This window comes from Eleginops maclovinus, chromosome 1 (genome assembly GCF_036324505.1).
Source record: "Eleginops maclovinus isolate JMC-PN-2008 ecotype Puerto Natales chromosome 1, JC_Emac_rtc_rv5, whole genome shotgun sequence".
NCBI classification, from domain to species: Eukaryota; Metazoa; Chordata; class Actinopteri; order Perciformes; family Eleginopidae; genus Eleginops; species Eleginops maclovinus.
The window spans coordinates 320,545-345,218 of NC_086349.1; the positions used below are offsets into that span (position 1 = coordinate 320,545).

Below are 24,674 nucleotides of genomic sequence, written 5' to 3' on the forward strand. Positions count from 1 at the left end.
CAATAATTATGTAACTTCGGTTTATCCAGGAGGTTACACTTAAGCAATCTACAAATGGAAGACTGACGACTGATGAGAAATAGAAATGCAGAAACAAATTAGCAAAGAATTCAATGTATTATTAATTGTGAACACTTTCTGTGTTTTTGGTTGAATTCACCATGTGGACTTTGGCTCAGCTGGTAGATAGATGACAAGGCATGACTACGACTACGTTGTCTATTCATCGACGGCATTTATAAGGCAGCACCAGTATTAACACCTTAAACATGCATGATATATGCACAAAAAGCACAGAAACTAGGGAAAAAAATGTCATTCTGTTTGGCAGTGTATAAAGACTAACATTTATTGGGAAAAGAATTAGGTACAAAAGAGAAGATCATTTTAAAGCTGCTTTTAAAGCAGGCAAATGCAGGACAGGTCCACAGGAGATAAGGAATTGGAGTCAGTACAGGCTCAGACAGAAACTAAAGACAAGGAAAATTGTAAGACGGAGCCCGACCTACATGATGCCACTGTCCAGGTTACCTACTTGAGACTGAGCAGAAGATTTGAAGCCAAACCAGAGTATTGGAGTGATCAAAAATAGCTGACACAATTGAGCAGAGAAGCCTTCAAATGGAATATGCATCAAAATCCACAGAGAAGCTTAAGGCCTCCACCAAGGCCAGTGCCTTGCCACAAAAAAAGAAATAATTAATTTTACTCACATCTGAGACAAAAAGGCCTGTTAATTAATGTTAGCAAGACTGATTGCTCAATATCTTCTTCCTTTTTTTTGCACTATTGGAAAAAGAGTGAACATCTGAGCAGGTTTTAAGCTCAGCTGCAAGCATATTGCTGATGGTTAAATCTGGGTTTAGATCAGTGATTTTCTGCAACATCATGAGCCATTGCTTTAATTACTGTCAAAAACTGCTGGCAGGAGCTGGTCGTGCTGGCCCAAAACCAAGCACTTGGAAACCTTTTTTGAAAGTGCGCTCTTTTGATTGCTTCAGAGTCTGCCCCAGTGTTCGTGGGATAAATATTGGCCAGATAGTACTGTCAGTTGCGATCTGATCATCAATCATACTGATCATACAATAAAGCCATTGGACTTAATATGATACAGCACAGTACAAGTACTTCTGGGCAGGGGTGTAGTACCAGAGCTCACCTATGACTTGATCATGCATGCACGTGCAAGGTTGTGGCAAGACCACCAAAACAGAAACATATGGACATAGGTCACTATATAAAAAGTGTGCAAATGTATTTAGTATCCTATCCATCTGAACATGTTTTAAGTGGGGGTGGACCTAACATCCTCTAGGGGGGTTTGGGTGCATGCTACCCCGAGAAGATATTTTTTTCAATTTTGAAGTTAAATGCATCAATCTGCTGCACTTTGAGGGCAAAATTAAGAGACTTAATCTTTGGATACATCTCTCAACACCCATATGAAAAAGAACCGTATACATAAGATAAGATAAGATGTACCTTTATTAATCCCCGTGGGGAAATTCAGGAGTTTATGCAGCAACAGATTAAGAAAGAAAAACACTACAGATTCACACAAGGATGAAACAATTAAAATGATATAGGTAGGTAAGTAACGGTTTTAAAACAAACTGTTAGAACAAAAAATAATTAAGAATTAAGTGGGCATATTGGAGTCCGTTTTGGAGTCCGTATTGTTAAAACTAAGTACAATAAAAAGTAGGATTAGTGCAGAAAAAAATTGAGAAAAGACAAGAAAAAGTGGAAACAAAGGATAGCTGTTTAAACAGGCGCCAGATGTTGAGGTGCCGGAGCGCACCCCATGCTGCCCAGGTTCCAGCACCACAAGCTGTTAGGTTTTCACTGCCTTGCTGAAGAGCTCCGTTACAGTACCACAGTACAGTAGAGGTTATTAAGCCAGTGTGTTATATCTGTTGTATCTTTAAAGCTACTACTTCTTGTCATCTTTGTCAGTTTGAAAAAAGATATGTAATATCATTACTTTCCAACTATAGAGACTAGGTCTATAATGAGAGGCTTGACCTCAGAGCTCACTCTACAGCTGCTGCACATTGGCAGGTGCTATCTGTCTGTCTTACATAGTGTTAGGCTTACAACAGAGATTTATTGCCAAAGTCCCTCCCTCACCTTCCCCACTGGTAGAGGACTACTATTTTAAGTCAAGGACACTCAATAATAATAGTTCTATCTGTGTGTTCCATTGTCATATAGATACCAGACTCTACTCTGTACTCATACTACAGCATATTATATCAGGAAAGTAGTAGAAAAGAAGTAGTAATGACAACTCAACATGTTGTTTCCTTCCATCAGACTAACGTGGCTGCCCTTCAAATTGTTCAAATATGGAGAGCTCATGTGTATGATGAAATGGATATGAGTGACCTAAAAAACATTCTCTCTGATGCCATTCCAGTTGTTACCAGGGCTATCAAACATTATTTTCCATGTGAGGAAACTTTGACTGATGAATACAGGTTTATATTATCTTATTGCAGATAACTTGGTTTTGGTTTATATCAGATAGTCATCGAAATTATTTCTCATTCTTTTCTTTTCTTATTTTATCTTTAGTTTTATAGTTTTGTCAAGCTAAACCACAACATAATAATGGAAAAGCCATTATCTTAACTTGTATGTGTTTACCAGAGACTGTAAGTTAATAAGGGGGCACCATTATCTAAGCATTAACCGTCGTAAGAGTTCAGAGAACATGCAGCCAGCCCGGCCATGCTAACAAAGCGCAGTAAAGGTCAGGTTACACACATGGAGAGTGACTTCATCCTCTGCTCAGGTTTGCTGCAACATTCATGGTCTAAAAATCGTAGGTAACCTTTAAAAATGAATATTTAGGGATTTGGTTTATGTCAGAAGAGTATTGAATCAAAACAAGGATTTGTCATCATTACAGTATTTTTTGGCCACATTATTAGAACAACTTCCGTTATTAAGAGGTCACTTGTATTTTGTTAGCGAACAGGAGAGAGTCATTTAATGTAGCTATATCTGAGGTTAGCCCTGGCTTAAAATAAACATGCCATGTGCTTTACACTGTGCCAAGCAGAGAAAGTAGCAAGGCTCTGAATGTCTTTCTCTATAGCGTTTAATTATATACACAATTATATCTGTTACTGTTTATTTGAAAAATCATGGGCAACATTTTCTCCTGGGTGTAACAACACTGCATTTTACCCCTCTCTTCACAGTTGGCAGGAATAAGTAGAAACACTTTTGATTCCCACGTGTTCAAACAACCTGTCATACAAACTAGTTATGTTAAAGCATTACAACAATCATATAAATACTTCAATATTTACACCGTTTATATACCTAAAGGTGAATTCTAAGAATAAGTGCCAAAATGACGGGTGGAGTTTCATTAAAATAATTGTTGGTTGGTGTTGTTTCCTATTTATAGATCTCTCTCTAGTTACTCCTCCCTCCATCATCCTTTGAGAATTTTTAGTGCCACACTCCAACAATAAAGACTGGGGCAGTTATTGCTGTCAGTATTGTTGCTCTCTCTGAGTGAAGTGGTAGGTGAAAGGCAGGGAAGGAGCAGCAGTCATGGATGATGTATATAAAGCAGCGGTGAGTTCTTTTTGTTACGAAAATTCCATTGGAGGTGTTAATTTTTAAACAGTTAATAATCAAAACATTTTGAACATTCTTATCCTGTCTTTTTGTGAGATTCATATAAATTCAAAATATCATATGGATTCCAAATATATGTATAGGTGCAAAAGCACCCACATACAACGTAAAATCCAACGGGGTAAATGTTTTTGTTGTAAAGATACAACAAACCTATGTTGAGACTGCTTCAACTGTATGCTCTTTTAAGTTGTGCCACTCTTCATGGTTTGGATTATATTGTCAGGGTGTGCGCAACTATACCAGAGAAAAAGGAACATTTTAAGACTTTGACCTTCAGCAGAAAATATAATGAAACATAACTAATAAAACAGGAACAAAATAATCAAATTGGAGTAAATGAAATGGTATCCTGACTGCAGCCATGCTTGAGAGTTTTGGCGATGATCACGGGCCAACTTTTGTATTTTTCTGTGATGCCTATTTTTATTATGTTTTACAGTCGTGTGTTGCTTCAACTTGTATAACACTGAAACAGTATGCGTGATGAGCTCAGACAGAGGGAGGCTGCTGTGCTTAGTCTGTGTCCAACACAAAGACAAAGACAGCTCAGAGAAGAGAAGGGACAGCTGATGGCTATTAAAACAAATGACCCAGCCAGACAGCAGCATGTGTCAAAAATCCCCCCTTTGTACTACCACACAACAAGAATAGTAGGTGAGGAAAGCAAAGTGACATTGCAGTCATTCTGCACTGAGAGCAGCTAACATTCTGGCAGTGATTTATTGACAATAACCAGCCTTATTTGCTTTCCTTGAAGGTTGAGAACTTGACAGAGGAGCAGAAAAATGGTGAGGAAACTTTATCTGTTTATACTTTGACCTATTACTAACATTATCCATCATTACCATTATACACCTACGCTAAGGAAACAGTCTGGATGTAATACTGATGCCTTTACATGACCTATATACAGATATGTGACCATAAGTGAGAAGATTTGCTACTTCTATAGAATGTATATGAATGTTTGCCAGCAGAGACACCAGGTCTGATTCCATAGAAATAAATAAAAGTCCTGTAGGTAACTCCTTCAGCTCCAGGCTTGCTGATACATGGTTTTCCAGACAGCTATCTTGGTGTTACATTGTGGTCATGGATTTCTACATTAGTTATCAGCCCTGTCTGCGTATCAGACAGTAATGGTTACTGTGTCCCTTCCAGAGTTTAAGGCTGCGTTTGACATCTTCATCCAAGATGCAGAGGACGGCTGCATCAGCACCAAAGAGTTGGGGAAGGTGATGAGAATGCTGGGACAGAATCCCACCCCAGAAGAGTTACAGGAGATGATCGATGAGGTGGATGAGGATGGTATGTCAGCAGTCACCCCACTGTAGCCATCAGGGGCATGGAAGCAAATTATTTTTACATTGAACATAAGAGAAACTTTAGTCAAATTCAAGGGAAGTAAAAGTGGATTTTAAGAGGTATAATAACTGCATAAAAGCTGCAATATAACTGGTGTATGTTGGCAGGCAGTGGCACAGTGGATTTTGATGAATTCTTGGTCATGATGGTCCGCTGCATGAAGGAGGAGAGCAAAGGAAAATCAGAGGAGGAATTGGCTGAACTGTTCCGCATGTTTGACAAGTAAGTTCTGCACAGAGCTACTGTATTTCCAAAAATCTGCAAGATGATGAAAGAAAAATGTTTCGACTCCCACCAGTGGAATGACTGGGTGACTTAGAATAATGTGTCAAAATGTTTGAAAGACATGACGTAGTTCTTCACAAATGATAATAAGACTGATTTGTTTATCCTGTGTTAAGGAACGGAGATGGCTACATAGATTTAGAAGAGCTGAAGACCATGCTGGAGTCCACTGGAGAGGCAATCACAGAAGACGACATTGAAGAACTGATGAAGGATGGCGACAAAAACAATGATGGAAGAATTGATTATGACGGTACAGACATTTATAATATGTTATAACAATGGCAATAGATATACAGCCACTTAGAATGTCCCCACCCTACTCAGTTGTACCTTGGCTGGCCGTAAGGGGTCCCCCCACAGATGACATAGTGAACAAGTGGCTCACTTGTCACTTGGTGCGTTATACAGATATCACATTACATTACAATAATTTATCTATACACCAGATGGAGGACAGACGGAAGATGAGGGAGATTTAATGTGAGGAAATGCTTCATCATGAATGACCAGGTCAACATTACGCTGAAGCGTGTTTATGAATCTAATAGCCGGATGGCGAAAGAAGACAACTCTGTAGGTTGTCCTCGGAGCTATTATTTAGTCTATGAAAGATCTAACTGTGCGCTTTTCAACAGAATTATTTGAAAACCCAAAACATTTTAACACATTTATGGCTAGCATATTCAACCATTAAATACATGGCGATTCAATTAGCAAGTAGCACATTAAGAAGCAAAACAAGTTATGAGCGGACAGCTGTAATTCAGACTAGAGAGGAAGTCAGCATTAACAATGAAAAGTGGTAATAAATGCATAGTGTAGGTCTCAGCTCTTGTCCCTCTCAGCTCCTAATGATGGTCGCAGCATCTGTGCAAATAGCATGCAGTAATATTCAGTAACCAGGATTCTATTCATTATGTATATGTGATATAAATAATCTTTAATATTTAACACTGTATCTTGAACACAGACCAAACCAGGATGAGCCTAATACCTATATACTCCTTTCCTCATTGAAATCATTTTTAATGTATTTATTTGTTCATAACCTGGATATTCATCTAAACAAATAATTCAAAGAGGGTGAGACAATAGAATCTCAAAGTTCTTTTAACGCAGAACTAAAATATTGAAAGCTCAATCCTGAATTGTCATTATCTCATATTTGACATGAGCGAGTGTGGTCAGGCGACATTTACTGTTTACCATAGCTGATCATATCTATATGATCAGGTATGGACAATATTATGCAAAATCAAGTGTTGCGTTTTATGTGCAGTGTAAGTTATGAGATATGCTACATTCTTTATTACAAAGCTTTGCAAATGCATTATTCAACGAGATTACAATCATTTAAACAATATGCATTTCAATTGAATGATACGCAGCATGTAAACGTAAACTGTCAATAATATTATCTATTTTATGAATGCAGTATATGTAGTAACTCCTAACTTTCCAATATCAGTCTCACGAAGACACACAAACAAACACACTCTCGCACACACTAGCTATGGCAGGGCATGTGTGAGTGTATTTTAAGCACTTTCTGGGACAGAAGTTAGCAGTATTTGGCAGTATTTGTGACATCTTGTAAAGGTTCAGTGCAATGGTAAGGAGGCTGGTGTCAAAACTTGTATTTAAAGGCTTTAGCTTCATTATATTCTCAATGCTTGATTCACATTTTAGTATATGTTAGACCCTTAATAATATTATTATTTCATTTCTTCTTTACATTTTCTGGCATCTAATTGCATCAGCATACTGTTATCACTCTTCTCATTCATAACTTATATCATTTTAGACATATAAACCATAATTTAGCAAAATGTTGCCAATAGAAATGAATGCAAGAATGGTTTAGTGTTGAAAAATCTTCAAGATAATTTACTACTCCTTGATACTTTCACCTAGAAACTTCATTCAAACGTTTGAATTCCAAACATACTTATATTTCACCTTGTCTGAAGCTTCGTTAAAATGCAATTTTAGATTGTAACATTAGACTGTATTGTGTGGCCCATTAAAATTAGGAGTGGTTGAGAGAGGCTTTGAAATCCTTTAATAAAAACTGCTATTAATCTCATAATATTCACTTTGTTCATAACATTTCTTAAGATTTATGTTGCAAAAGTATGCAGCCTTGCCGCAATGCCTCTATTATATCAAACTGACTGAGCATTCTGGCTCAATAGTGATCAAAGTGACAAAAAGTCCCCCGGGGCCTCATAGAGACTTGCTCTTTCTTCAGACCAGCAAGTGGTAAACTTTAGATCCCCTGAGTGAAATCATCAGAGCAGACACACCCACAAACCAACTAATACACATACTAACGTTTACATCTTCACACACGTCAGCATGCCAAAGGGAGTTCCTATCACACCCCCTTCTTTGGCTTAAATTCCATTTTGAACATTTGTGTTCCTCTCCCCCTCTCACTTCCCGCAACCATCCTTCAAAATAAAATAACTAAAGGGTTATTGTATTCTGACAGGAAGCGAAGAAAATGTCACCTTTTCCTCAAATAAATCTCATACGATTCAAAACTCAATTATCTTTAAATTGTTTCACTTTATAAACATAACATCAAAAAGGTCAGATTCATTTTACAATAAATCAAGAAATGTATCGCTTCTACAAGCAAAAAAACACATAACACCTTTAAAAAACTACTTAAAGTACAAAAACTACATTGTACTACTTTGGAGAACACCACAACTCTCTTTTCTGTCTGTCTGTCTGTCTGTCTGTCTGTCTGTCTGTCTGTCTGTCTGTCTGTCTGTCTGTCTGTCTGTCTGTCTGTCTGTCTGTCTGTCTGTCTGTCTCATGAAGCTCACTGATCCAGCTGCATTCACATGACCACTCTAAATTGTTGAAGAGCGCTGCGCTTAAAGTTAAAATAATTTCAACAATCAATCAGATGACAGCTGTATGAAGCAACTCATGCTAGCAAGACACAAAACAATCAAAGCAAAAAGTACTTTTTTTTACTGCAAGAATCGCAACCAACCTCCTGCTGAGCAAAGAGCAAATCACATAACACGCTGTGTTCTTTAAAATAAAATCCACAAAATAACAATCAACACAACAATAACAGCCACAGCTATCAATACCTACTTAGTGCTGGCAATATTAGCATCAGGACCACACTCAGTATTTCTCCTAGGGGAATTTTCTAGTCAAATATTACTTGAGCTTGACAAGATTTTCTAAGATTCCCTGCAGTAATAAAACTTAAAACCTTTGTTGGCATTTATATTCCTTTAAATAAAATATTTTGTTTCAACATATAATGTAACTCGATGGGCAGAATGTTCAAATCCTGCAGTGGTTGGGATTCAGAAGGCAGTCTGATGGCCTTTGGCTAGCATACGGAGTGAATATCCTGCCAACACTCCACAAACAAACTGAACTGTTTTACAAATGAATCAACACAGTGTGTGTTTGCAAATACAAAACCTCACAATGTTTAAATCCCAGATCAAAACTCACCTTTTCAAAACTGCTTTTAAACTGTAAATTAATGCTGTGTTTTAAATATATTAAATGTGTGGTTTGAATTATGTTTTGATGAATTGCACCTCTGTAAAGTGTCTTTCAGTTTTTGGAAAAGTGCTCTATAAATAAAATGTATTATTATTATTACGGTAGTATTAGTATTAAAACGCCATCTACAAACTAATGCATCTCGTTTAGCAAGTAAAAAAACCACACAAACACAATAAATCATGTTTCAGAAACAAATACAGCATATATCTTAAAAGCACACACGTTTTTTTTTTAAGATTGTGCGTTCGTGTAAAATCTTTTGCTGAAAAAAAAAAAGGAAACTCCACAAGTTACTGTTTTATGAGTAGGATGATATGAAGCAGGAACAAGCTTAGCACCAGTGTTATATAATATATATATATGTAGTGCTCAGCCTTATTTGAAGGCACCTTTCTCGGCACTCAAGTACACTCAAAGTTTACACTGAGTAGGCCTACTCCTACTGAAGCAAAATGAAAAATAGCCTAGCTTGGTGTAAACTAGCTCCTCCGGTCTGCTACATATAATCCTACTCATAAAACAGTAACTCAGTTTATTTAACATTTGATTTGTTAACAGAAACAACAACAAGCTCACCTGTTGTCCGCTCAAAGTGTTGATGTAGTCTGGTATCGGATAGAAAGAGTCAGACTGGCAGGGGCTGTTACTCGCTCTGCTCAACCCCCCTCCGTTTAGTGTCCCCTGCTGCTGTGGAGACCCACAGCACAACAACTGCAGATTATTCCTGTTTAAAGGCACGTGATCTTTTTTGTAGGGCTGTCCCCGACCAAGGATTTTGTTGGTCGACCAGTGGTCGTCATTTACTCCGACTAATCGACTAATCTATTTTTTCAGACAGAGGGGCTTTCATTGTGAGCTTCTGCTGCGTTAATGATGAGGAGGATGAGGAGGATGATGAGGATGACGTGGAGGTGGAGGGGGCTAGATTGCAATAAAGTGGATGCGCCTGTAGAGATTTAAATAATAAGTTAACCAGTGAGCTGGATAATTTAGCCTTACCAATACTAGCGACAAAACTAAATGTACTTAATTCATTATTTATTAATTCAATGTATTATTTATAATTTATATATATTTATAATAGGCCTAATTGCATTAACTTCATCGCATAGGATAGCTAGGCTAGTAGGCTAAGCTACTTACATTCTTGAGGTGGTAAATCATGTTCGTCGTGGACGAATGATAGGCAAATGTTTTTCTGCAAATTTGGCATATAACCCTCTTTGGGTCATCTCTATCCTTTTCGAAATGCTCCCATATCTTAGAGCTCCTTCCAGACATGATAGCCAAATAAGTCGATGCTGTCCTTGTCAAACAAATCAAAACCGTTTAACGTCTTTCTTGTCACGCCCTTCAAATTAAAAGTCCCGGAAGCCCTTTGACGAGACGCGGCTTTTTTCCCCTGCGACCAATCGACCAATGGAATTTGGTCGACAAGTATTTTTTTTGGTCGACCAACGATTAATCGATTATTTGAGGTCAGCCCTACTTTTTTGTCTATGTATCAGAGATGGAAATTTACTTTTTTTGCCCACCGGCCACTGTGGCTGGTGGATTCTAAAATGTACCCGCCACTCAACCTTTTTAACCAACCACATTTATACGTAATATATATATACGTTAATGTTTACAATATAATAGGGTATATTGTTTTTTTCTAATCAGTAGGCCTACCAACTAGTTTTTCATCAGAATTGATTATACAATAAGTAGGTGCTACCAAGGAACTGAGTTGCAAATGTTACAGTCTTACTGCATATGATATGATAAACAATACACAAGTATCTGCCATGTTAAGTCATGTTTATTCTGGGAAACATTGTGCCATTAAACTCCATAAATGTACCTATTTCCTCAGTAAATGGTTAACACTTTCAGTCACAGACAACACAAGCACAAGCCACTTGCAACCATTACAAATACAAACCATAGGCATAGACAGTGCATCAAACTATCCAAGATCCAAGATGCTTCATAGAAAAGGATGATCTCCAAAACATCAGCGAGAAAACTTTTAGAGAAGTCACCACAGTTCAGCATGTTAAACCCTGAGTCCACACAACAGTACAGAACAATTCTGTCAATCTCAATGTCCCAGTTCCAAATGTTACATAACTGCATATCACAAACAACATAAAAGGAAGCCCCATGTGGCAACAGTCACGCAATCAAACCAGAGACATACTGTGTAGGCAGTCACTCATCATCAGAATCAAATTCTGATGTATCAGAAGCACACTCTTTAGTTTTCCTCTTCCCGTCCATGAAGTCTGGTCTTGTAGACCGGATGCTGTCCTGATGTCACAACTGAACATCAGGGTTGGGGTCAGGGTCTTCTATAGGAGGGGTAGAGAGCTGGACAACCTGTACGTCACAGAGGCTTGTTGTTGATAGCCGAGACCTCCAGTCACTCTTGACCAGTTTCATCTGGCTGAAGCCTCTTTCACAGTCTGCTGTGGATGCTGGCAGAGTAAGAATTAGATCAACCAGGCTCAGGATGTCAGGGAACTGGTGTCTCGAAAACCTGTTTATCTCTGGCCAGGTCTTCATGTGCAGACGTTCTCCTGTGTCATATAGGCGTGTCTTCAGCATGGTCCACTGGTCCTGGATTTGGTCAACAGCAACCCCAGAGGATGTGAGCACATCTTTAAAGTGGACAGTCAGCACCTCATCTTCAGACTCACCAAATTCTGGAGACACATAGTGTAAAAATACAGAATAGTAGTTACATGTTATACAAGTTATATGATTTCAAGCATTCTAAGGGTGAATTCACACTTGGTCCATTTCAACCCTAAACTTGACCTGTAATAGCTGACCTAATGTTCTGTTCTACAGTCTGACTTAACCTACCGTTTCAAAGTGACTGGCCAGTCCTTCGTAGCCTTTTACTGGTCCACAGCCCTGAGAAGGTGGGAAACCCACCTGGTGCCACCAACCCTAGTGGGTATAAGGGGCTTCTGGCCCATCGCCAAAAAACAGCGCTTTAGGTTTACCCTGTTCGGTGCGCTTTTTCTGTAAAAAGTATGCAGGCCAGACAGCAGATCTTCCAGCTGTTTGGCTAGATTGCATGTATGGATCGCATCCTTGAATGAAAATTCAAGGCGGTGGGCCATGCAGTGTATGCCGAGGACACAATTCTTGGTGCCGCTCAACCTGCTCACTACACCTTTACGTGCCCCTGTCATAACAGAGTGATCTGTGGCACAGGCCACCAGCTTGGACTGCCACTCCTCGCTCACTGTTCCGACTGAGAAAACGGGATTGAACTCAAATGCACGACTCACACCAGTTTTAACAACAAAAAAAAAAAAAGTTTATTCAAACCAAAGATCCACTATGATGGACAAAAAACAGCATCAACACAAAATCACTCTTAAAGAGGAAAAAACACTGGGAGCATGAAAAAAACAAAAGCAACTCAATCATGACGTGGCTCGAAGCTCTGAGGCGTATTCGTGGCTTAATGACTGCGGTAGAAATTCACCATGAACAAACACGAACTGGCACAGGACAAAGGGCGACGAGGACAATAAATACACCAGGTAATGGGGAACAGGTGAAAACAATCAGAGGCAGGGCGGACAATCACAGGAGAGGGATTCTGAAACGAGAGGGAAGGTTCATTCAAAAATAAAGGGAAAAGTCACAAGACCAAAACACTCAAATAAACTTAACATAATTTCCGAGATATGACACTGACTTTGTTCATAATTTGGTCTATGGCTTGAGCTATGCTCTCCCCATCTGCCTTCTCCACATCTTTTATACCAACAAAGTGAACCTCCACTTTACCTTGGTTACATAATCTTAAATAAAGAATTTCCTGTTCAAGCACCGCTGAGTTGGTTGACCCATCTGACAGGATGGCAAGGTATTTGGTCTCTGCCAACTTGGTTTGGAGGGCCGACCTCTCAACTGCAGCTATGTTAACATAGGTCTGGCCTATGTTAACTCCCTTTTTCTCGTCAAGCCTAGGAAAACATAATGGAAAGGAATAATGAACAATACTCTTTGTTTATCTATAACAAATGTAGCTTAGCACACACATTAGACATCTGCTCCATTCTCTAAAGCCGATCGTGATAAATTAAAACACGTTTTAATGATCGCGGCGTGTTCTGGATTCTTACTATCAGTCCTGGAGTGTAATACAATGCATGTTTGAGTAATAGGTATAAGTGGGCTTTGAGACATTTCAAATCGCGTTAGCCGAGACCACCAGGCAGCTGAAAATACATTCAACTAAATTGACAATCATATATGGCAACACTTCCGACTGATATCCAGCAATTTCAACTAACATTAGGCCTAATAAACACAGTAAAAACTTAACTTACGTGCAGTGCCATTCATAATCTTGAAGTGGCCTTCCCTTCTTGGCTATTGCGTGCGCATTTCTAAATAGGAGAGCCATCCTCTCAAGCTGCGCTGTCTTCATTGTGTTTAGCGTCCTCATCGCTGTGGTGTCTTCGGGCGCTGATTTCCCCTTTGCTATTTTCAGGACGTGAATGTTTAGATTAGATTAGATTAGATTCAACTTTATTGTCATTGCACAGAGTACAAGTACTAGGACAACGAAATGCAGTTTAGTATCCAACCAGAAGTGCAAGTAAAGCAGTAAAAGTGCAGAGAATGTATATACATATGAAGGTAGTGAAATATAAATAATAAAGGATATGAACAGCTCGAATAAGGTATGTGCAGTAGAATGGTAAAAAGTAAACAGAGATGAGTTTAAGGCAGGGGTCACCAACCTTTTTTGAACTGAGGGCTACTTCTTGGGTACCGATTAATGTGAAGGGCTACCAATTTGGTACGCTTCAAATTTGCGCGGTTTACCTTTAATTGTATGTTATTATTAATAGTAAAACTAATTAGTTATATTCACCTGTTTGAGGACACTGCTCATTTTAACAAATTTGCACAATAGGCCTAATTATCAATAATGGCTTAAAAAGGAAGGAAACAGACAAATATCAAAATCAGCACTTTATTTCTATTTCACTGTAATCACCATCAAACAGAACAACATAACATTAAACAAAAGTATTTATAGGCCTATTTAATCCATCACAATCTTTCATAAGTTTTAATGGGAAGCCTGGCATTGCATGCTGGCAACCAGGGCCTCGTAATCTGGGCTGTAATTTGACACTGCAAGTCTGAGTGAGTCTTGCAGATGTGCATCAGTGAGCCGTGTTCTGTGTTCGTTTTTTATGAAATTCATGTCAGAAAAGGCTGATTCACAAAGATAGGTAGACCCAAACAGACTGGCAACCTTCATTGCTGCTGTGCACAGACCACTGTACTTTTCAGTATCAACAAGGCCCCAAAAGTTTGCTGCAGCCTGGTGGGCTTTGAGGCGAATGTCATTCTGCAGTGTCACTATTTCTATTTCCACCTGCCCAGCATCCAAGCTGAACATTGCACTTAGTTGCTCAGCAATGGACGTTGTGTCCACGTTTATAAATGGATTCGAAACGAACGACACACATGGCTCAAGTTTATCAATGTCACAAAACCTATTCTCAAACTCTTGCCCAACCCTGTTTATGACTTGAGTGTATTTTTCGGCAGCGTTGCCAAAAATCTCAGACGCAGAGGTATTGTCGTTCAGCACCATCTGCAAAGAGGGGAAGTGCAGCACCTTTTTTCTCTGTAAATGCGCAGAGAAAATGCTCATCTGTGCTTTAAACGCATTTAAAGCACTGATCATGTCGGCAACAGTCTTACCTTTGCCTTGCAGCGCACAGTTCAGATTGTTCAGTTTTCCAGTAATGTCCGTCAGAAATGCCAGGTCTAGTAGCCACGCAACGTCCTCCAGCAGCGATGTGTCTTCGTCTCTAGATTTCATAAAATCTTTGATCTCCCTCAACAGCGACAAAAACCGGAGCAGAATCCGTCCTCTGCTGAGCCATCGGATGTCCGTGTGGAGAAGCAGGTCCCCATATTCAGCCGACAGCTCCGCCAACATCACCTTGAAACTTCGGTGTTGTTTAGCTTTGGAACGGATGCTGTTTATGATCCTCACAACAGGAGTCATTACGTGCTCGAAGCCGATCACCTTAAAAATAAAATAAAATCACTCTTACTCAAAGCACTTAAAAACAATAACAATACAATACAATACAATACAATACAAAACAAAATGTATTTATATAGCGCCGTATCACAACTATGAAGTTGACTCTAACGACCAAAAAGCGCAGTAGGGGCCGGTCTACAAGCAGATGCGTAAAATATGCCCAATAGGCCTACTCATAATTACAAATAGGATATTAGGCCTACAACAAGGATAACATAAATTAATAAAATACAAAATGAAAACGCACCTTTGCACATAAGGCCTGCTGGTGAATGATGCAGTGGTACTGTACGAATTTCGGGAACGCTGGGTCGCTTTTACAGAGCGCGATGAACCCTGCATGCCGTCCGGTCATCGCAGGAGCCCCATCGGTGGTAATCGACACCAGCTTTTCCAGTGGTATGTTTCTGTTGTTGAAAAACTCCTTCACCGCGTTGTAAGATTGTAGATCTTAATTATGGGGAAAAAAGATGGCGGTGCGTAATGGCAGGCTGGCAGGTCATGCCGGAGCGTTCGCAAACAATATTGCCAAATTTACCTTCCTACAAAAAAATGGATTGTGTTCAAAAAACACACATAAAAAGCATAGACTGGCCGACATACTTGAAAGACTATTTGTTTTAAACTATGTGTTTGCAATACTGCTACTGTCCGTGCGAAGTTGCCATTCATGCCAACAACAACCTGGCTCTGAACGCGACGTTCGTCGCGGCTTTAATCTCAACCCATGGAGCCAATATGTAACCTATGCCAAAATTCTAAACAATGGCCGTGCTACCCAACCACCAACCTGGACAAATACCCGAGGAGCTGAGAACTTAAAACAACCGGACAGAAAGATCATCTACCTGATGGCAATCCTCCTGCTAGCTGGTGATATCCAACTAAACCCAGGGCCTCATCCGGCCTCCGCTGGCGATCTACTGCCCTCACCGGGTGCCTTGGATCTTCACCCTGCTCTAACGATGCCTCCGTCGGCGTATGGAAGTGCCCACGGGGGATACCTGTTGCGGCGGGGGAGTGGCGGCGGCGAATGGAGTGGCCTGGTTGCTTCGTCCTGGCTGGGGAATGGAGCTCTTGATGCGGCACTTTCCTCTGATGCCGACGTGGGGTATACTATCCCTGCTTTGGATACTACAACGACCGCAGCTGTCGAGGATCTCCATCGGGCGCAGTATGGAGAACGCTCCTGTCCACAAACACCTGGTAGCGGTGAGTTACCAACTTTGACTGCTCCACCCTCACAAGAGAATAGGCCAAATCAATCTGTGAACCCCGTCAAACAGACCCCTCTCAATCGGCAACACTGGGGACTAAACCCGGCGATTCGTAAACATCGAAGAACGAACTTTTTTCAAACTCTCAATCACGCAAAACTGATCTGGGATCCACAATCCAAACCTAAAGGATTACTCGGCGGACATTTAAATATACGAAGCATTGTCTCTAAAAGTAACCAGCTAGAACACTTACTTTCTCACTCTAACTTGGACTTTCTTGGTCTTTCTGAAACATGGCTTAACAAACACTCCCCCGAGGCTGCTTATGATATTTCTGGGTATAACGTGTTCAGGAGGGATAGAAACAAAGGCAAGGGTGGGGGATTGCTAGTATATGTTAAAAACACAATTACATGTAACCTCATTGAATGGTCACAGGAAATAGATATGGAGTGTATTGGGTTGAACATGTCACTATCTCCTCAGATGTCTTTCATTGTCATTTGTCTATATCGACCACCATCATCCAATAGCATATTCTATGAGCATCTTCATAATATTCTTAAGCAATGTGATGTTAAAAAGGAGTTAATACTAATGGGTGACTTTAATATAAACTGGAACAAAAAAACTGAGCGTAAAAACTTAAAAGATATAACTAATAAATTCAATCTCTCCCAACTGATACAAGGTCCGACAAGAATAACCAACTCCTCTCAGACACAAATCGATCTGATATTTACAAACAGACCGGAGAGAGTAACTACATCGCATAACATGTTGACTGGTCTGTCTGATCATAATATCACATTGCTGGTAAGGAAACTAACCAGAAAACGACTTGGAAATTCTACCATAAGAAATCAATTTTATGAGAAAATTCCTAAAAACGAAATAGTGAACTTGGAGAATGCTATAAATCAAATTGACTGGTCTGATCTTCTAACCAACAGAGACACTGAAGTTAGCTGCAGTACTTTTTTCTCTACCATTAACGAAATAAGAGCAAACTTCACAAGGAAGGTGAAACAGAAACATGGACAAAAGACCACCCTACCATGGCTAAATGACACTCTCTGGCAACAAATGAAAGATAGAGATTCTGCTTTAAAGAGGGCTCTAAAATCAGGGCATAGTAGTGACCGGCTTACCTTCACAACTCTCCGAAATAAAGTATTAAGGAATCTAAGAAAGGCTAAGGCAGATTTTTTTATTAGAGTCATTAATGAAGCACAGGGAAATGGGAAACTTATTTGGGAAAATCTTAATAAACTAATTGGTAGGAATAAAGAACAAAGAACAACTTTACCTGAACTTAAAATCAATGGAATATTGACCCAAGATAATGATATGATTGCAATTACTTTTAACGATTTCTTTATAAAATCAGTCAGGGAGTTGGCTCAAGGTATTCTAACTGAAACTGTGCCATCTATCCCCATTGATGATACTAAACCTATTTTTAAAATAAAGGAAATATCTGAATCAGAGGTTATCAAAATTATAACCTCCTTGAGGAACTCAAAAGCAAGGGATTCATATGGTTGGGATACCACATTTTTAAAATCACACAGGGATACACTTGCTTGCCCCATTGCTCATCTGATCAACCTGTCAATTAGGCAAAGCACTTTTCCAAGTTCATGGAAAACAGCAGTGGTATCTCCAATCTATAAGTCTGGTGATAAAACCATGGTGTCAAATTATAGACCCATTAGTATACTATCAGTAATCTCCAAGGTATCAGAAAAATGGGTGGCAGAACAGTTGAAAAATCATCTAAACTTGGGCCACAGTCCTTTACACCCAATGCAATTTGGATTTCGTACAAACCACTCTACAGATACAGCTAACTGTTTCCTCCTTGAAAACATCAAGTCAAAATTAGATGAGGGTGGTATAGTAGGTGCAGTGTTTCTGGACCTTAAGAAGGCTTTTGACACCGTGAATCACCAGACACTTTTATCTAAATTATCTTATTTTAACTTCTCAGCTGAGGCCACGAAATGGATGGAGTCCTATCTTATTAACAGGAAACAGAGTGTACATATAGGTAATTCTTATTCATCATATCTGGACTGTAATATTGGTGTACCCCAGGGGTCAGTACTGGGCCCTATCTTGTTTAGCTTGTACATTAACGACTTACCTTCAGTTTGTCCCTCGGTTAATATACAGATGTATGCAGATGATACCGTTCTTTATGTGCATTCCAAAAACAAGCAACAGGCTGCAGCAAAACTAACTGAAACACTGGTACATGTTTCTGACTGGCTAGAAAGGTCATATCTACATCTTAACATTAATAAAACAGTCTGTATGTTCTTTTCTAAGAGATCCTCAAGTGCACCACAGGCTGATGTCTATATTAAAGGAGAAAAGCTCATGGTTGTGTCTGATTTTAAATACCTTGGCATCATCCTAGATTCTAACTTAACTTTTAAAAAGCATGTTAAAAAGGTCGCTAATACCATCAGATATAATCTGGCTAATTTTAGACATATAAGGCCATACTTAACAACAGAGGCAGCTAAACTTTTTATGCATGCCATGATCTTTTCTCACATATCATACTGCTACACAAGCTGGTCCCAAGCAAACATGACAACTCTTAAACCAATAGAAACCCTCTATAAGCAAACTTTAAAAACACTAGATCAAAAACCTATCAGTTACCACCACTGTCATATCATTACAAAATATAATTTATTTAGCTTTGACAGTTTTTTACATTATCTAGATGCCTGTCTTATTTTTAAAATATTACATGGGCTTGCACCTCCTCCACTGGATGAATTTGTTCAACAGAAGAGCAGCAGTGGCAGGGCAACTAGGGCAGCCACCAGGGGAGACTGTGTTGTACAGTACAGACATAGTAAATTTAGCCAAACAGTCTTCTCAGTTCGGGCCTCAAATTATTGGAACTGCCTTCCACACAAAATCAGAGACAGCACCAGCTATCAGTTATTTAAAACAACACTTAAGAGATGGATTAAAAACAATCAAAACTGCACTCATTAATAGCTGTCTTAATTCATTCTAGGCCATTTGTATTTATTCTGTCTTTACTCTTTTGTAATGTGTAAGTTGATGATGTGTTGACCTGCCGGGGGACTACGGACGAAAATTAGCTTTGGCTAACTCCGGCACATTTACGTTTTTAGTGTATGTTTACATTGAGAATGTTAATTAATGTGCACTGTCCCTTTTCAAATAAACAAATAAATAGATATCAACCCCCCTTGTGCTGGTTTTTAGGGGGAGTAGTGTGAGAAGTTCCTCTTTTGTAGAGAAATCTTGAAACACCATCCGAACAAACATCATCAGCTGCGCCGTGCTGCTGCTGTCGATGGACTCATCACATTGGATGCTGAACCACCTGCACTCCCTGAGATCCTGGTCCAGCTGATCAGTCAAGTTGTCGGACATTGCTGTCACTCTCCTGACCATTGTGCTTGCCCCCATTTGAACATCAGCTACAGAAGAGAGCACTTCCTTCCCATATTTCTCGTCTTTAAGCACAGTGTTCAGAACTATCATCATCGTTTCCTTGAAAAGGTCTCCATCTGTAAATGCCTTCTTCTTCTTTATCAGGTGTTCTGTTGCTCTGAACGAGGCTTCGGTAGCTTTCTGAGATTTTTTAGCTGGTCTTGTGAAAAAAGACTGTTGCTTGCACAATCCTGCCTTTAGCTCACTTACTTTTTCCACTCGTAGTGCGCTGCCCGGTGGGTAGTTAGCATGGTAGCTTGCGTGACAGGTCTTGAAATGCCTCTCAACATTGTGCCGCTTTGGTATCGCCACAGTCGCCCGGCAAATGAGACACACGCAGGCATCTTTTACAGTGGTAAAAAAAAACTCTTGCTCCCATTCACCGTGAAAATAATACGTTCTCTTTCTTTTTTCTGCCATGTTTTCGATTAAATTGTAATCATCCGTTCATCTTGACTTCGCTTCACTGCACTGACTGGACTCGGTCTCCACGCAACGGTTGTCGTGGAGACCAGCTAGGTCCAATCTACGTAATCTGAAGCATTTTATTTTACACAAATTACGTTTTATAAGTAGGCATATGTTTATATGCGTGCATACTGCATATTGTTATCTTCTTACAAGCAATGCAATATATTTAAAAATAATAGAAAGTTTAACAACGAATAAAATAAAGTTGTGTGTCACGTGAGAACTAGGCTATTTTAGAACAGGCCTTCGCGGGCGACTCAAGTAGTCCTCGAGGGCGCCATGGCGCCCGCGGGCGACGCGTTGGTGACCCCTGGTTTAAGGTATGTATGAGTAAACAGCAGCAAGGTAGTGCAAATGGCATAATGTATGTAAAGTGCAGTTGAATTCAAGTGATGGTAGAGGTAGAAATTGCAGAATGAGGTAGGTAATGAGGTGCTGAGGTAGGTACAGTGTATAAACGGAATAAATATAAAGTATGTACTGTAACATTTGTAATTAGTGCAAAACGTTCAGTGGCTGGGGGAAGGTGCATGGCCGTACAGGCCAGGGTGGGGTAACCAGGGGGGCCATCACCGTGGTGCGGAGTTCAGCAGGATGACAGCCGAAGGGAAGAAGCTGTTCCTGAACCTGCTGGTCCGGGATCGGAGGGCCCTGTAGCGCCTCCCAGAGGGGAGGAGGGCAAACAGTCTGTGGTTGGGGTGAGAGATGTCCTTGACAACACTGCGTGCCCTCCGCAGACACCTCTTGTGCTGTACAGTCTCAATGGTGGGAAGTGAAGAAGCAGTGATGCGCTGGGCAGTATTCACCACCCTCTGAAGCGATTTTCGGTCCGCAGAAGAGCAACTGCCATACCACACCGAGATGCAGTTGGTGAGGATGCTCTCGATGGTGCAGCGGTAGAAGTTCTCCAGGATCTGAGGGGACAGATGAGCCTTCTTCAGTCTCCTCAGGAAGAAGAGGCGCTGGTGAGCCTTCTTGACTAGAGTTGAGGTGTTGAGTGTCCAAGAGAGGTCCTCGGAGATGTGGACACCCAGGAACTCAAAGCTGGCGACACGCTCAACCTCCGTCCCGTTGATATGGATGGGGGTGTGTGTGCCACCTTTGGTTCTCCTGAAGTCCACAATGAGCTCCTTGGTCTTCTTTGTGTTGAGAGCCAGGTTGTTGTTGGCGCACCACTCAGCCAGGCGCTGGACCTCATCCCTGTAGGCCGACTCATCGTTGTTGCTGATGAGGCCAATCACCGTAGTGTCGTCTGCAAACTTGATGATGGTATAAGAACCATGTACAGGTATGCAGTCGTAGGTGAAAAGAGAGTAGAGGAGAGGGCTCAGCACACAGCCCTGAATGTGACATTTAGATGACTCGTGGTCCTTCACGGCTTCCAATTTCAGGTTTTTTGTCCCCACGATGAAGTTGTTTGACCTGTGAGCGTCAGATGCATACTGACGACAGGCTGAGCAGTACATGGTCTGGCTCGTTTTCTCGTACACCAGCCAGTCGCAATCAGTTATTCGCCATCTTTCATTAAAAAAGCGCTTAGCCTTTTTTTCGGTGGTAGGTCTACTATCCCCCCCCCTCCTGTACACTCTCCTCTGCGGGTCTTTTCACCCCGGTGATGTAACGCCACATTTTTGGTTTAAACTAGCAGCTATCCTGTGATGGCCGCAAGTTTAGGTAGCCTCCTGCAACTTTATCTCTCCGCAACAAATAGTTCCACTTTGATTAGCCTACTTTGATTTAAGCACGGAGTAATAATTGTTGATAAGGAGTCGGGGTGTCATTCTCACGCCGCTTCGGAAGCACATCATTTGACCGGATCTGACGGTATGACCCATGTATGATAGACAAATTCGATCGGATATGACTGAAAAGTATTAGTGGCTGGTAAAGTGACACAATATACCCGCCAGCATACAAATCCACCCGCCTGACGTGTGGTGGGTGCTAATTTCCATCCCTGCTATGTATGATTGATTTTTTTTATACACAGAAAATATTTTAATGTACTAGTAAAACCTACACTGTATTTGTTTCTGAAACATGATTTATTAGAAAAATGTTTGTTTGATAGGTACGTTTTCTATTTGCAAAACAAAATGCAATAGTTTGTAGATGGTAGTCTATATTTGCAAACCACACTGTGATTGTTAGTGACTCATAGGGCATTTGTAAAACATGTTTAGATTGTTGGTGGAGTGGAGCAGGATAATATCTCATACTAAGAGATTAGACATACTAAGATTTGCAATTCAAGTTTTCAGGAAACTTAAGTCCTCTTCAGGTTTGGAATTAAATACAGTTTACCTAAAGGAATATCCAAAACAATAAACCTGTGAGTCTAAATTAACTGTATATCACTGAATGCTTTCATTTCATTATCTATAAAGATCACTTACAGACTGTTTTCTGATATTCAGTATGCATTATGCTTTTATCTAAAAACTAAAAAAGTGAACAAAGCTACCCACTGTTTTTTTCTTAGTTAAATAATCTGTTAAATAAGTTTAATGCGATCAGTACACAGTATTTTATTTTTCATAAAGATGATTATTAATCTTTTTTTTACTTTGTGTATTCTCTCTCACAGAGTTCCTTGAGTTCATGAAAGGAGTTGAATAAACAATCCAGCTGGACGCCTCAAATTGCAGCATCTTCCATTCCTAAAAACAAAATCCACTTCTGTGTGCTTCCAACAAAACCAACTGTCCTGTCACCTATTCCCAAAGAACCCCACCCAGGCCCTGAAAGGTCATTGACAGACTGACTGAAATAGCTTTAATTCTGATAGCGATGAGTAATCCAAATGTCATATATAAAGACTGTTCATTAAAAAGATTAATATAATTGTGTCTTGTGTCTATTTGACTTATTTGAGTATTACAAGGATGACACAGAATTTATTATTTTAAAAGATTATAGATTAGGAGATTTAAGATCCTACACGTCTGAAGGCTTTTACAGCCAGTTGATTATGGTGATGAATGTTAACATGTGTGCATTCTGTTTAGATTAAAGACAGAAATACTTTATATGTTGCATTGATATATGGTTTGCATTATTAATTAAACTGTTAAGCACACTAGTAGCCCAGCAAGGCCATAGACAAACCCATGGAGTATCCTTCAAAAGGGTGTCCTTAAATAAACAGGAACAAACAACTGAAACATTTAACAAACACCAAAGGTAACCATGTAACATTTTTGACGGAGACTTGACCATTTTTCTGAAGTCCTCAGGTCCCCTGAGAAGTCAGCACTCTAATGCGCTGTCTTCATCTGCATCCTGAAATAGCAAAAACATTGTATATGTCAGAGATTTCCGTCACAGGAGAAGGTGATAACAATTGATATACGTATCAATTTATCAGTATTTTAATGTAAATAACACTTGTGTATTGATGAATATCTTATTTTACATTTACTAGTGCAAGCTTGTCACCGGTCAACCAATCATGATAACTCACTGTAAGCCATTTCTGAAGATTGAAGTCAATCACAGCAACTGGATCAATTCAAACAAACACTTAAAGTAAACGCTTGCTTTTCCACATACAATACATATCAAAGGGTATATGATTAACAAACATTGTCACTCAGAAAGCCAAATGTATTATATATACGTTTTTTTATATTTATTAATCATGCATATTTGTTACATCACGTGTTTCAAACAAGTGATCTTTCTCATTTAAAAGTTAAACAAGTGAACATGAGGTTTCCGTAGCAAGTAATTACTAGTGATATAATAAATAAGTTGTTTAAGGATAATTGCTATATCTTTTTCTCTCTTAATATAAAAATTATCTTTTTAATACCAATACATTTCCATACTTCAAAAATTACCCAAAAATGTTTGCAAAATTCAACATTAATTGCTTAGAGTCTTCTTAAGCTCAAATTTTAAAAACTGTTTATAACACTTAATCAAACATTATACATTATGAATTTATGTGTAAGGGACACTAAACACAGCTAACTGCAGTACAACTACATGGAGACATCCATGTAGCATATGTAAGGCCACACATATCTCTTGGTGTTTAACCACAAGAGAACAATCAGAGAACATCCATTTATAGGTACAGAGGTATGGGGGCAGAAGAGGTGATGATCTTGCTACAAGTACATATCTGCATTTTAATTACTAAGTAGCCTCATAAACACAAGTTAAAACTACTTAGACACTTACAGTAGATTTACTTATTTGTAAAAACTGTTGAATGCAACAATAATAATTAAATCTTGTTAAACCTCACAAGGTAATTGAAATGATGCATCGTTTCATCATATGTTGTCCTTAAAGTCCTTACTTTAACCTAAGCAATACCATTAGTGGATGCAACATTATCAGTCAAATAATCTGTCAAGAGAAAGTATTACTCCTCATTTTTAGATGTGGTTCTTGTAGGGATAGACTCTTTTGGCAAAATCGCCTCTATGTATAACTTAGTAGTGAGAGAGAGCGGATCTTGCATTTCATTTGGATATACTGAGCAACGCACACGCAAACATAATATGCAATATGTGTAGATACAAACCGACGGA

General features: G+C 39.5%; 2 protein-coding genes across 2 annotated transcripts; one reads left to right on the forward strand and one right to left on the reverse strand.

Moving 5' to 3' along the window:
• The first annotated feature begins 3,426 nt into the window (after positions 1-3,426).
• LOC134861602 (troponin C, slow skeletal and cardiac muscles-like) lies at positions 3,427-22,974 on the forward strand. Its single transcript, XM_063878924.1, has 6 exons — positions 3,427-3,594; positions 4,418-4,448; positions 4,822-4,968; positions 5,133-5,247; positions 5,427-5,563; positions 22,718-22,974. The coding sequence occupies exons 1-6, from the start codon at positions 3,571-3,573 to the stop codon at positions 22,747-22,749; spliced, it is 486 nt and encodes a 161-aa protein (XP_063734994.1). The 5' UTR covers positions 3,427-3,570; the 3' UTR covers positions 22,750-22,974.
• On the reverse strand, positions 13,842-15,378 carry LOC134861595 (general transcription factor II-I repeat domain-containing protein 2B-like). The gene is made up of 2 exons (XM_063878913.1): positions 15,198-15,378; positions 13,842-14,929 (listed from the first exon to the last, which is right to left on the reverse strand). The coding sequence occupies exons 1-2, from the start codon at positions 15,303-15,305 to the stop codon at positions 13,955-13,957; spliced, it is 1,083 nt and encodes a 360-aa protein (XP_063734983.1). The 5' UTR covers positions 15,306-15,378; the 3' UTR covers positions 13,842-13,954.
• Positions 22,975-24,674: the final 1,700 nt, after the last annotated feature.

What these genes read in the sequence shown, in the direction of transcription:
- LOC134861595 (XM_063878913.1), bottom strand. Translation starts at nt 15,305, where the DNA reads ATGACCGGACGGCATGCAGGGTTCATCGCGCTCTGTAAAAGCGACCCA. An exon ending in AGCAGGCCTTATGTGCAAAG is followed by an intron (nt 14,930 to 15,197) that starts GTGCGTTTTCAT and finishes TTTATTTTTAAG; the next exon opens with GTGATCGGCTTCGAGCACGT.
- LOC134861602 (XM_063878924.1), top strand. Translation starts at nt 3,571, where the DNA reads ATGGATGATGTATATAAAGCAGCG. An exon ending in ATGATGTATATAAAGCAGCG is followed by an intron (nt 3,595 to 4,417) that starts GTGAGTTCTTTT and finishes CTTTCCTTGAAG; the next exon opens with GTTGAGAACTTGACAGAGGA. An exon ending in GACAGAGGAGCAGAAAAATG is followed by an intron (nt 4,449 to 4,821) that starts GTGAGGAAACTT and finishes TGTCCCTTCCAG; the next exon opens with AGTTTAAGGCTGCGTTTGAC.